Source organism: Sarcophilus harrisii, chromosome 2, assembly GCF_902635505.1.
Source record: "Sarcophilus harrisii chromosome 2, mSarHar1.11, whole genome shotgun sequence".
Lineage (NCBI taxonomy): Eukaryota > Metazoa > Chordata > Mammalia > Dasyuromorphia > Dasyuridae > Sarcophilus > Sarcophilus harrisii.
This window is the reverse complement of record NC_045427.1, coordinates 96,538,144-96,551,762: the sequence shown is the minus strand read 5'-3', so window position 1 is coordinate 96,551,762 and position 13,619 is coordinate 96,538,144. Positions and strand designations below refer to the sequence as shown.

The 13,619-nt window shown below is 32.3% G+C and overlaps 1 protein-coding gene across 3 annotated transcripts in view; it reads right to left on the bottom strand.

The window, feature by feature from the left end:
• Positions 1-13,619, bottom strand: part of ACYP2 (acylphosphatase 2) — a 195,925-nt gene that overhangs the window by 116,365 nt on the left and 65,941 nt on the right. Inside the window, exon 4 of one of the 3 annotated variants that reach the window (XM_031950473.1) lies at positions 4,039-6,994. The exons of the other annotated variants lie outside the window; for them this stretch is intronic. Within the exon in view, the coding sequence (XP_031806333.1) occupies positions 6,952-6,994 (43 nt within the window). The 3' untranslated portion in view covers positions 4,039-6,951. Of the gene's footprint in view, positions 1-4,038; positions 6,995-13,619 lie in introns of those variants that run through there. 3 annotated transcript variants of the gene reach the window in all.

Genomic DNA, 13,619 nt, shown 5'->3' with positions numbered 1-13,619 from the left:
TGATGCCAAATTTTGGTTTAAGAAGAAAAAACAAGACAATACATATGCTACCCAGTGGATCTAGGAAACTTTTGGTGCAGAATATCAAAGATCTGGAAATGGCTCTAATGATGGGATTGGCTTTAGCCTTTGCTTTGTATCCTGTCTTGTGGAAAAGTTGCCAAGCATCATTGGAAACTTTGTCCAGTAATAAAATCTGTTTTTTTGAACTCGGAGCATATGTGACCAACCTTGATTATAACTGTAGATCTTTGAAACATGTAGAACATGTGATGACCATGTTAGCACTCTGGATACCTTAGAATTAGCCGGAGTCAGGATAAGCCAAAGTCCTTGGTCTTTTTTCTTGGTCTTTAGAGGTAGGAGTGAATGGGATGGAAGCAGAATCTTTGTGACCTTCCTTCTTTGTCTCCCACCCAAAAGTGACCCTGGCTAGTCTTACTCCACCCCCTAGTCCCTCCTACAATTCTCTGTATACACCAATTATCGAGCCAGCACAGGATAGTGGGAAGGGCCATTTTCTAAGCATATGGTTATAGAGTATTGTCAATTGGTAATTTGGATTCAAATTGGCCCTAAGTGCTCGGTTGTCCAGCCTCAGTGCATCAACTCAAAAGTTTCAGTCCTTTATAAGAACAACCCCTGCATCTGGCTGGGTGGGCAATTGTTCCTTGTAACTAAATAAAAACTAACTCTTGTCTTTAACATCTGGCTCAGAAATTGATATAAATAAGAGAATCTCTGGCTTGCTGCTGGTCCCTTACAGATTAAGCTAATCTTCCTGTTCACACTGAAAAATGCCTTAACTAAGAACCCATTTGCTCTTGAAATTATTTTCCCAAGCACCCTCTACTGATCCTGACTGATCTGCATCATTTTCTGTTTTTTTGACTCAGACTAATCTTTATCCCTGACATGCAACTAATCTTACCACACAGAAATTGGTCACAATATTACTTCTCAAAGTTGTAAACTAATTGTTGAGAGAGATGCTCAGCTAGCCATCAAGACCATCACTCTTTTTTGTAAAGAATCTCTTGTGCTCTGTCTCCTATTTAGAGGACAAGAAATAAGAGAGGGAAAAACATAAAAGCAAAATGCAGGGAAACATGCAATTAATAATTATAATTGTAGTGTAAATGAAATCCATATTATCATATAAAATCCATATTATCCATAAAACAGAAGAGAAGAGCAGAAAGGATTAGAAAGCAGAATTTAAAAATACATTGTTTACAAAAAATAAACTTGAAAAATAAACATTCACAAAATTTAATTTTCTTTTTTTTTATAAAAAAATCAAGAATAGCCATGATGATCTCACATACAGCAACACTAAAAATAGAACTGCATAAGAGAGACAAAGAGGAAAAGTACTTCATGCTAAAATGTACAAGAAATAATAAATTCATATGAATATTTTATATACTTGCACCAACTTTTACAATATCTAAATATTTAAAATAAAATTTTGATGAATTACAGCAAAACTATAATAGTGAGGGATTTCAATCTAGATAAATCTAAGAAAGAATAGACAAGAAAGATGATAAAAATCTGAATAGAAATTTAGAAAAGTTACACAGTGGTACTTAGTGAATGAGAATAAAAAGGAATATACATATTTCTAAGAACTTCGTTGCAGATTAACAAAATTTGACCATGTACCAGCACATAAAAACTTCACAAACAAATGCATAAAAATAGAAATACTCAACACATCTTTTACTGACCAAAGTGCAATGAAATTATATTCAATAAAGTGTCTTGAGAAAAGAAATTAATATTAATGAAAACTAATCTAACTTTAAAGAATTAATGGCTCAAAGAACAAAGCACAGAAGTAACTGATAATTTCATTAAAGAAGTAAGAAAGATGTTAAAATTTGTGGGATACAGGAAAATATTTATCACAACTTTTATCAACAATTTAAAGAGAGAATAATAAAGAGGGAAGGCCAGTTGTTAAAATTTAGAAAATCAATAAACTAAATTCCCTGCAATTAAATGTCAAAATAAAAATTCTGAAAAATGGAAAAGTAAAAATAAAAACTGAATTAGTAAATAAAATTAGGAACTGATCATGAAAAAAAAGATTAAATAATTTGATTTTTAAAAGGATGGAAATCAAATTTCCAATATCAAAAATGAAAGTCAATCCCCCCAAAATTAAGAAAAAATAAAGAAAATTATTAGAAATTATTTCACAACTATATGCCAACAAAACTGACAGTGCATATAAAATGATTGCATTTACAAAAATGTAAAATGCATAGATTAATAGAAAAAGAAATACAGAACTTTAAAAACCTAATCTCAGAAAAAATAAACTGAACTAATATAAATGAACTCTCAAAGAAAAACCTCTGAAACCAGAGGGATTTACAAATTAAGTCTTTCAAACATCCAAAGAACAATTAATTTCATTATTACATAATCTGTTTGCAAAAGCAGGCAAAGAAAATGTCCTGCCAAATATTTGATACCTAAACCAGAGAAACTCAAAACCAAGGGAGAAAACTTCAGACTAAAATATCTAATGAACATTAATGTAAAAAATTTAAATAAATTGTTACCAAAAAAGTTTACATTAACACATCAAAACAATGTTTTGTTGAATGATTATGTTGAATTTATATCAAGAACACAGAATTGGCACAATATTAGGAAAATTATAAACAATATGGACCACAAAAATAAGAGCAACAAAAATAATAGAAAAGGCTTTTGACAAATTACATACCCAACTCATTAAAAAAGACAACACTAGTAAAAGAAATAAATGGGCCTTTCTTAAACATAATTAAATAATATTATTTAAAACCAAGAGCCATCATTATATACATAAAAGGGATAATTGATTTTTCCAATAAGGTCTGGAGCAAACCACTACTATTTAATATAGTGCTAGAAATGCTAGCAATAGAAATCAGAAATGAAAAAGAAACTGAGGGAATAAGCCTAGGATGACAGGAAATTAAATTATCACTTTCTGCAGATGATATGATTTGCAGAATTCTAGAAAATAAAATAAAATTTAAACAATTTACAAATTCAGCAGTTGAAAGATATAAAACAAATCCACATAAGTCATCAATATTTTTGCATATTATTAACAAAGTCCAGAAGGAAAAAATCAAAAAAGAAATTCTATTCAAAGTAATTACCAAATACATAACATAGTTGGGGGTTTACTTTCCAAGACACATATAGAAACTTTTAGAATATAGAGAATAATAAAAAATAATTGGAGAAATACTAATTGCTTAAGTAGCTTAGTCAAGATAATAAAATTGGCAACATATTTGTGTATTCAGTGATATATGAATCAAACTATTTTTGAAAGGGAAGATTCAAGCAGAGTGCTAAAGACAAGAGCTCCAAAATTTGAGAAATGAAGTCATAGAAATTAAGTCACAGATTGTAGACAAATATCTAGGTGTTTGTAAATGAAAGGGAAGAGAAATATAGAATATTAGCCAGAGGGGATAGCAGTATTAAGGTTTTCCAGAATGGAAGGGAAATAAACACATGTAGGCTATGAGAAAGATTAGGGAGAAATTGAAAATAAGACAGAAAAGTAAAAATCAAGGGTCCAAACTCCCAAAAGATACTCCCTTTGTTGAAGGCAAGAAACTGATTCCTTAGATTTCATTTTAAACTGTTTAAATGCACTATTTAAAAAAATCAAAGACAACTCCCTCCTCTCCATATAAATAATCAAAAGTAACCAACTGCACCATTATCCCCAAACAAGGGGCAATAAAACCATGGGAATATTTTCAAATAAGATGATATCTTGTATTTAGAAGAAAAAAAAAAAACCTAAGGTAAATTTTCCTTTAAAGGCATAATGAATACTTCATGAAATGAGAAAATGTTATCATTCCTCTTGATAAGAATGAAAGAAGTTCTAGTGAGTTTTACAAAAATCCAATATTATAAACCAATAATCTAAAAGAAAAAAAAGGGGAAAAAATAACCTGCAAAAATAACAAAAACAAATTTTAAGAAAAGGGATTTTTTTTCCCCATTTTTTTCTGGGTGGTGCTAACCTGAAAGCCAACAAACATTCCTAACTTCATTCTTAAGAATTGATGAAATACATCTGCACAAAAATACCACAGCTAGAAAATGGGTAAGCTTGCCAAGGGAAAAAAAAAAGCAAAAGACTGCGTTTGTTATTACTTCAAAAGAAAGTTGAAATTCAAAGTTAAGAAAAAAACTAGGTATGCTGTTATGTTTGTAAATAAATCTGCATACCTATGTACACACACACACACACAACAGGTATATATTCTTTTCTGGCAAATGATTCATATTCTAAAATTTGGTTTATTTATGATGTAGAATACTTCTAAATGCCTACTGCAGATCTGAGAGTTTTTGTTCATCAGTGCTGTAACCTGATATTGTGCTTTGAAAAATATCTCTTTTTTCCTTAAAACTCAAAAATGAATTCTTATCAGCACATTTTCTGCTCAGTGAAGTCAATCATTAATCCAATAATGATTTCAGTTTGTCCCTCTACATCAGAGACATTTGGAGTAAACCAAATTATATCTGTTGTCTCCTGCTGCTCTGGACAAAATTTATTTCCTGTCTTGAAAAAGACCAACTCTGAGGTTATATGCCAAATTAATAAAAGTAATATGAAGATCAAAATACAGTGAAAATTTTAAGTTACAAATCTTCATCAGTCATGATAATGATTTTTTTATCATTAAAACTTTTTTAAAGTATGGAATATGGATTGGGATTGAGACAAAATAGAAAATAAGAAATTCAAAGAATAAATACAACGTTTGGGGTGAGTCAGAAGTAGAATGGGAAAAATTCAGAATATTGATAGAACTGTACTTGAATTATAGCAGCTTTTTGTAAACAAAGAACAATGTGAAGTAAACACATTTCACTTGGAGATATAAAACAAGGAGAAAAGTGTATTGGAAAAATTTATAACTGAATCTGTGTGGGGCCAAAGGAAAAGCAGAACAAAATGCTGACGAGCTGGTAGAGTGTGGAGATAACTCAAGGGACAACAACCAAAAAGATATGGTCAATAAACATGTGTGAGGTCCTGAAAAAATTGTTTTGCAACAAAGATAAGATTTCAAAAATTCCACATTGATATTAGATAGCATTCTACAATATAGTGTTGAGGTCTCTATAAATTGTTTAACACTGAATATACACACAGAAGTAGAAAATTAAAGATCCAAAAACTAGAACAGTGATTTTGTCAGGTAGATACATAAACAATACTCCAATAATGAAGTATTGTTTATTATTTATTTATTACCCTAATAATAGAATAATGTTATGAAAATTTTTTAATAAAGATATAGTCTAGTTTTGTCATAAATCAAAAGTACTTGGTAGTTACTTGTATATTTTTAAATTCACTTTTTATTATCCCAACAACTTTGAATATTAGCTATACAAAGATTATATGGGAATGAGAATATTAAAATACACAGATGAAATTTTTCTTTTCAAAAAAGGTTATAGAATCTTTTAGCTGAAAGGGGTCTTGGAAGTCCTAAAGAAGAATCTCTTCCACAAAATCTTCAATAAATAAACCTCTAATTTCTGTCTGAAATACCCCTTTCAGGAAGAACCACCTACAAGGTATTCAGTTATACTTATGAAGAACTCTGTTAGAAAGTTTTTCCCCTTATAAACCTAAATCTGTTTCTATGCAACTTTCATTCATCCCTACTTCTGCACTTTGAGATCAAGCAGATAAATCTAGTCCCATTTCTACATGACTATCTTAAAAATACTTGAAGGTGGTTATCACATTCTCCCTCTTCAGAGGGATTCTTCAGGATAAACATCCCTATTTCCTTCAAACAGTTTTCATACATCATGATCTCAAGATCCTTCACTCATCCTGATCGCCCTCCTTTGGATATCCTCTAACTTAAACATTTATTTCCTATTATATGTCTGTCTTCCTACAGGTTAAATATTTCTTGTTACATTAATCAATCCTTCTATGTCAGGACTTCTTCCAATCTTTTATCTCCAATTGGGGACCAGACCTTTCAAACTGGTTGTCCCATAGGCCTTTGAAATTCCCAAACTGAACTCATTATTCCCCTATCCCCAACTTCCCACCTTTTCCTAACCTCATGCCTAGATACTGGGGTAGACTTAGGGTTGGTCCCCCAGCTTCAAGTCTCTCTCCACTCAATTATTATTGTGATCCTCCCAATGTAACCCACCCTTTATTCAATAATCTCCAATCACTATCTATTACCTCCAAGACAAATTTAATTCCTTCATAACCTGATCCTTTCCAATGTTCTAATAGCTTATTCCTCTCCACATAAGCTGAAATCTCATAACTCTGGCCACCTGTATTCTTTACAAAGGAAACTTCATCTCCTGGCAGCATTTTCCCAAGATATTCCCCCAGGCCTGTAATACTTTTCTTAATCTCTGCCTGTTAGCTGTCCTGCGGTCCTCCAAATCTCAGACTGAATCCTACTTCTTGCCTTTCCCAATATTTCTTATTCATTGTGCCCTCCTTCTGAGACTACCTCCAATTTATCCTGTATATATATCGCATTTGAACATAATTGTTTACACATTGTCTCCCTCATTAAACTGTGAATTCCTTCTGAGCAGGGACTATTTTTTACTTGTTTTCATGTCGCCAGCATTCAGCACAGTGTCTGCCACAGAGCAGATGCTTAATAAATGCTAATTGACTGACAGTAGAAGTTTAAAAAATGTTTGTTGATGATTTCTTATCAACCTGGTATGCGTATCCTTGCATTCTTACAATGCATTTCAGTATGCTCATGTCTTTACTAAATGTTGTGCTGAAAAAAAAAAACAGTAGTACTACAGATCCAGGACAGAGTATGACAAAAATATTACTTTACTCGTCCTTGATCTTACAAGTCTCTTGAGAAAGCTTAGGATAACTCACCATTTTGATTAATATACACATTGCTGATAGTTCCTTAGTAGTTCCCATAATCTGTGAATGAAGAGAGAAATAGAGGCAATGCATCCTATATTTTGGGAAAGCAAATTTCAAAGGATTCAAGAGGGACAGATAGGATCCCATCAATAAAAATGCTACAGGGGAAATCAACCCAGGAAGGATTCAGGAATGAAATTGTGTAGATGTAAAGGGAAACAATTTCAAGGCAGATAAAAAATGGAAGTTATCTGAAAAAGACCTGTGTAAATGCAGAAAATTCACCAATCAACATATTTTAAAACCATATGTAGAGAGATGGAAGCTAAAAGAGAAGATGGTGACATACTGAAAAAAACAGTACTATTAAAGTTCAAAACTGGGTGAAGGTGAAAGGAGAAGCTAAGAACAATAAAAAGGGAACCATTTTGGTAGAAAAATGAAGATTAAATAAGAGAGAATCATTGATTTAAGGGTTAAGGTAGAATGGAGATGATTGACAACAGAGAAAAGGCAGAAATGCTCAATTGTTATTTTTCTTGTTCTCTCTAATAAGGAAAATTACTTTTATATTAGATATAATAACAAAAATAGCTAAACGAGAGATAATTAAGATAAGCAAGGAGCTAATATGAGGGCTCCTAGTTAGAGCTTGAAGAATTTAAATGGCTTCCTGAAGTACTATTAGTAATAAGCAAAAAGTTTTGAGAAACAGATGAGGTACCCCAAAATTGGCAATGGGCAAATGTCTCTATATTTTTAAAAGGCTAAGTGAACAGAGTCTGCAAACTATAAACAGAGAAGATAACATCAATTGCTGAAAAAAAAAAAACTGAGACTGAATCATTACAAAGATAGCTAAGTGCTTCTAGACAGGACTGAGACTTAAGAGGCTCTAGAAGAAGCCAGATCTCGTACAAGAATAGTAAAATTCTAAAAATACATAAAAAGGAGTGATGATGAAGAAAAGCAACAAGACTTCTAGGCATTAATATCATTCATACATTGATTATAACACATCAAGACAACAAGCATTTTTAAAAATGAGATTTGCAAAAAATGTATAGGGAAGTCCCTGGTATCTCTGTTAGATTCCCTCCCCCCCCCCCCCCCCCCCCCCCCCCCCCCCCGCCCAACTTCTTTCTTTAAGAATAGACAGAAAACAAAAACAATTGCATTAAATGACCTCAACTTATCTGCCTCCATTTAAAGAAGAAAAATGTTCCTGCATTATGACAATTTATCAGTACAGTTTAGGTATATAAAAGGATATCACTAGAAGTTATTATTCATTAGAGCTATATCATAATATTATTTTAAGTAGAAATACTATATATATGAATGTGGGATTTACATTCTGTAATGGGTACAATTTTCATAACTTGATTAAATTTTTTTAAATGTACACAGAAGCACAAAGCTTTAAGTCCACTGTCTTAGAATAGGGGCCATTAAAATGCTGAATCATCTGAGAATGTATTGCATATGCAGGAATGCCAGTTTTTGATGTGTAATGCATTGATTCAGTATTCACAAACCTTCTTAAAAGAAATAAAAAATGAACACTCTCAATTTAAAAAAATATTTGTTGTATCTGTAAATTTTTTCTTTATACGTATTAAGATTTCTCTGATGATAAAAATAGAAAAGTAGGCCTGATGTCATATAAATTTATTTTCTATATTTCTCACTCTGATCATAGCACAAAGAAATATGCTCCAAACTATTTTTCTTTTTTTAATGTATTGATTTATTCAATACAAAAAAGACATTAAATAGAGAAAAAATCATTGTCACATTGTCACGTGCACAGCAGAACATGAGAGGATTCAAAATATCAAACAATAAATTTCCATTTCAAGAAAGCATATCTAATATTACAAATTATATTCAAAACTGTCCAAATTATCTTTAAACATTTTGTCTACACAGGTTATGTATTATAAGTCAATGACTTTAGTAAGCTAGTTTTGACAAACCCAAAGACCCCAGTTTTTGAGATAAAAACTCACTGACAAAAATTGCAGGGAAAATTGGAAATTGGTATGGCAGAAAATAGTCATTGGCCCACACCTAACACCACATACCAACATAAGGTCAAAATAGGTTCATAATTTAGGCATAAAGAAAATTATTATAAGCAAATTAAAAGAACAAAAAAAGTCTACCTCTCAGGTCTGTGGAGAAGGAAGGAATTTCTGGCCAAAGAACTAGAATACATTATGGAATACAAAATGGATAATTTTCATTATATTGAGTTAAAAAGGTTTTGTACAAACAAAACCAAAGCAGACAAGATTAGAAGGGAAGCAATAAACTGGGGAAAAAATTTTATATTGAAGGATTCTGATAAAGACCTCATTTCTAAAATATAGAGAGAACTGACTCAAATTTATAAGAATTCAAGCCATTCTCCAGTTGATAAATGGTCAAAGAATATGAACAGACAATTTTCAGATAAAGAAATTGAAACAAATTCTATCATGTGAAAAAATGCTCTCAATCATCAATCAGAGAAATGCAAATTAAGACTCCTCTGAGATATCACTACACACCCTTCAGATTGGCTAAGATGAAAAGGAAAAGATAATAACAAATGTTGGAGGGGATATGGGAAAATTGAGACATTAATACATTGTTGATGGATCTGTAAACTAATCCAACCATTCTGGAGATGCCCAACTATGTCCAAAGGACTATCAAACTGTGCATACCTTTTGGTCCAGCAGTGTTTCTATTGGGCCTATATATTGAGATCCCCAAGAGATCTCAAAGGAGGGGAAAGGGACCCACATGTGCAAAAATGTTTGTGGCAGCCCTCTTTGTAGTGGCTAGAAACTGGAAACTGAGTGGATGCCCATCAATTGGAGAATGGCTGACCAAGTTATGGTATATGAATGTTATGGAATATCATTGTTCTGTAAGAAATGACAAGCAGGATGGTTTCAGAAAGGCCTGGAGAGACTTACATGAACTGATGCTAAGGGAGTAGAACCAGGAAATCATTGTGCATGGCAACACCAAGATTATACAATGATCAGTTCTGATAGACATGGCTCTTTTCAACAATGAGATGATTTAGGCCAATTCCAATGATCTCATGATGAAGAATCATCTACACCCAGAGAGACAACTATGGGAACTGAGTGTGGATCAAAACATAGTATTTTCACTTTTTTATTGGTGTTTGCTTGAATTTTGTTTTCCTTCTCATTTTTTCCTTTTTGATCTGATTTTTCTTGTGCAGCAAGATGGTTGTGGAAATATGTATAAAAGAAATGTACATCTTTAACATATATTGGATTGCTTGCCGTCTAGGGGCGAGATGGGGAGAAGGGAGGGGAAAAGTCTGGAGCACAAGGTTTTGCAAGGATAAATGTTGGACATTATCTATGCATATGTTTTGAAAATAAAAACTTTAATTAAAAAACTAAAATAAAGTTGTCCACATGAAAACTTAAAATGGATGAGCAGAATAAGACAATCAATTAAAATTAGAAATGAAAGGTGGTACCACAATAAAATGGTCTTGTTTTGCTGTAGTAATAAAATAACCAAGTGCAATGACTTAATTAATAAAATCATCTTCTAAAAGCTTCTGCTATAAATACTTTTAACCATAAAATATTCTAATCTAATGTATTCTTATCTCTTTTGTTGTTGTTGCATATTACACTGTTTTGGTGAGTACTCCAATATTCTAAAATCAAACAAACTAGTGTAAACATATCATTGTATTTACAGACACTGTAAAATGCATGCTTTCCCTGGAAAGAAAAAAAATTAAAATAAAAAGAAAGTACTACAAATAAAAAAAGAAAGAAAAGCTAGGAGAAACAGTTCCATATTCATCATCTAGACAAACAAGAAAGGCGCCAAAAAACTTTGGAGGCTCTAAGTGGAGACAAGCTACGGCAGACTGAAAAAAGTGACAAATAGCTAAGAACCACAGTAAGAGATAAGGTCAGACTGAGGCTCCACATGGGGTCTAAGAAGCCTACCCACAAGCAATAGCAGAAAACAGGTTCAGACAAATACTGAGGCAGTGACATGTGAAGTACAGCAAGAGAGAACTAGTTCAGAACCACAGGAATGTGGCAGCCTATCTGAGCCAGAGAAGAGAAAGAGTCAGACCAGACGCAGCCATCCCCAACTCAAAGGGTACATTAGGAAAGGGAGATTTAAAGGATAGAAAGTGCAAACACACAACAGAGGAGCTAAATAAAGGAAACAGAAGAAGCAATGATGCAGTTGAAGAACACTTCAATTTTAGATCACTAGTGAGAAAAAAAATTGCTAATTTCCCAATTTCTTTATAAAGAGTGGGACAAAGGACAAAGAGGAAAAAAAAATTAGTGGAGCACAGGGTAGATGGAAACACATGATTGTGACTATGAAAAGAATTAGCTTACTCATAAAATCGAAAAGGACAGAAGAATTAGAGAACAGAATCCAAGAGTGTGTTATTTAAAGTTCATATATTAAAAATTCTCACAGTTAAAATTAAGGGCTAGAATAACACTGATTATCCTTGAAGTCAAAAAAACAGAGGTAGCAATCATGATTTCAAAAAAGGAAACCACAAAAGTAGAATTTATCAAAAAAAAAGATAAATAAGAAAATTACATTATGTATAAAGGTATCAGGCAATAAATTGATATCAATATTATATATATGTGTGTGTATTAAAAATGGCATAGTGTGTAACTGCTTAAAGGAAAAATTAACAAAAGTGAAGGGAAAGGTAAAAAATAAAACCATAATGGTGGGATATTTCTATGTATCCTTTTCAAACATGGAAAAATCTAACAGAAAGATAAACAACAAAGAAATAAAAGATCAAAAAAAAACTTTAGAAAAGTAAATATGACAGGTCTCTGGAGGTTATTGAATGTAAACAGAAAGGAGTTTATATACTACTAAACATTATATGGCATATTAGGACATTAAAAATTCAAAAGTGTAGAAAATCAGAAATGTAAAAATTTTTCTCTAATGTCAACATATTAAAATTAATTTTGATACTAAAGTATCAAAACTGAAAAGAGAGATTCATAAAAACTGAAGATTAAAGGAAAGCAAAATAAACTTTTTGCCCAATGACCTGCTAATAGAGCTTAGAGCTAACAACTTAGAATGGATAAAAGTTTACAAAGACACAAAAACCTGATTAACAAAATAAGAAATAGAGAACTTAAATAACTTATTCTTAGAAAAAGATGTGGAATAAATCATAAATGAATTCCCAAATTCAGGAATTAAAAAAAACAAAACAGGACCGGATAGATTTACAAAGCAAGTCTACCAAATATTAAAAGATCAATTAACTTCAATACTATATTCCCTGCTTGTAAAAATAAGGGGGAAAATGGTCCTAAACTCCTTCTCCAACACAATTATAATAATAATAAAAAAAGACAAAGTCAGAGAAAGATAAAGCAGAGAATAAAAACTATAAATATCCCTTAAGAATATTCTTGTGAAAATATTAAATAAAAGTTGGCAAGGAGGTTACATAATTATGTGTTAGAATACGTACAAAGTGATGTCAATTGCCTAATTTAGCATGGTACTTAGCAAATTCTCTAGCTCACTAATGTGTTTAAGTACTCATTGGAGTTCACACTTTTGGGAGATTCACAAGTCAGTATTCAGTATGAGATTCACAAGTCAGAAACCCACAATCCCACTCTCAGAGGAGGAGTCAACCTTTGAGAGAGCATAAAAACAGCTGAGCTCAGTCAGCAGAGTTCAGTTGAAAAGATTGAGCGGGAGTGTTGGTCAGATCAGAAGAAGCCCACTCTCGGAGGCAGAACCAGATTCATTCATCCCATCTCACACCACTGTGGTGGCTGGCCTCCTGCACTTCCTCCACTGAGACCAAGGCTGGTCTGAAAGGCTCTCCAGAACTTGGAAGGAGGAAATAAACGTTTGGATTTTATCAGCTGACTGTATTTAAGGTGATTATTGATCAGAACTGAAACTAAGGCTGCCTCCACAAAACCTCCCCAAGAAACCTGCTCCCAGAGAGAACCATTATATTTTAAAGAAGAGAACACCACAAATATGTTTAAATGATTATGTGCTATGACTAGATTTATACCAAAGATGAAAGATTGTTCCAATATATGAAAATTATAAACATAGGCCACATTAATAACAAAAATAGTAAGATCCACATGATTCCATCAATTGATACTAAAAAGACTTTTGACAAAATTCAAATTGTTTGCTATTAATTTATTAATACTGAAAACCATAGGAACAAATAAGCCTTTTCTTAATACAGAAAACATTCTCTTCCTAAAATTGAGAAACAACAATATATTTAATATAGAAAGGCTAGAGGCCTTTACAATAACATCAGGGGCAAAGGATGGTTGTTATTATTTCTTTTTCTTTTGCTGAGGCAATTGGAGTCAAGTGACTTGCCCAGGGTCACACAGCTAGGAAATGTTAAGTATCTGAGACAGATTTGAACGCAGGTTCTCCTGACTTCAGGGCTGGTGCTCTATCCATTATACCACCTAGTTGCCCCATTCTTGATAAAGATAAAGAAGTGGTTTGCCATTTTCTTCTTCAGCTCATTTTTACAAATACAGGAGCTATGGCAAACAGAGTTAAGTGTGACTGGCCAAGGTTTATTCAGCTAGCAAGTGTCTGAAGCTGGATTTGAGTTCAT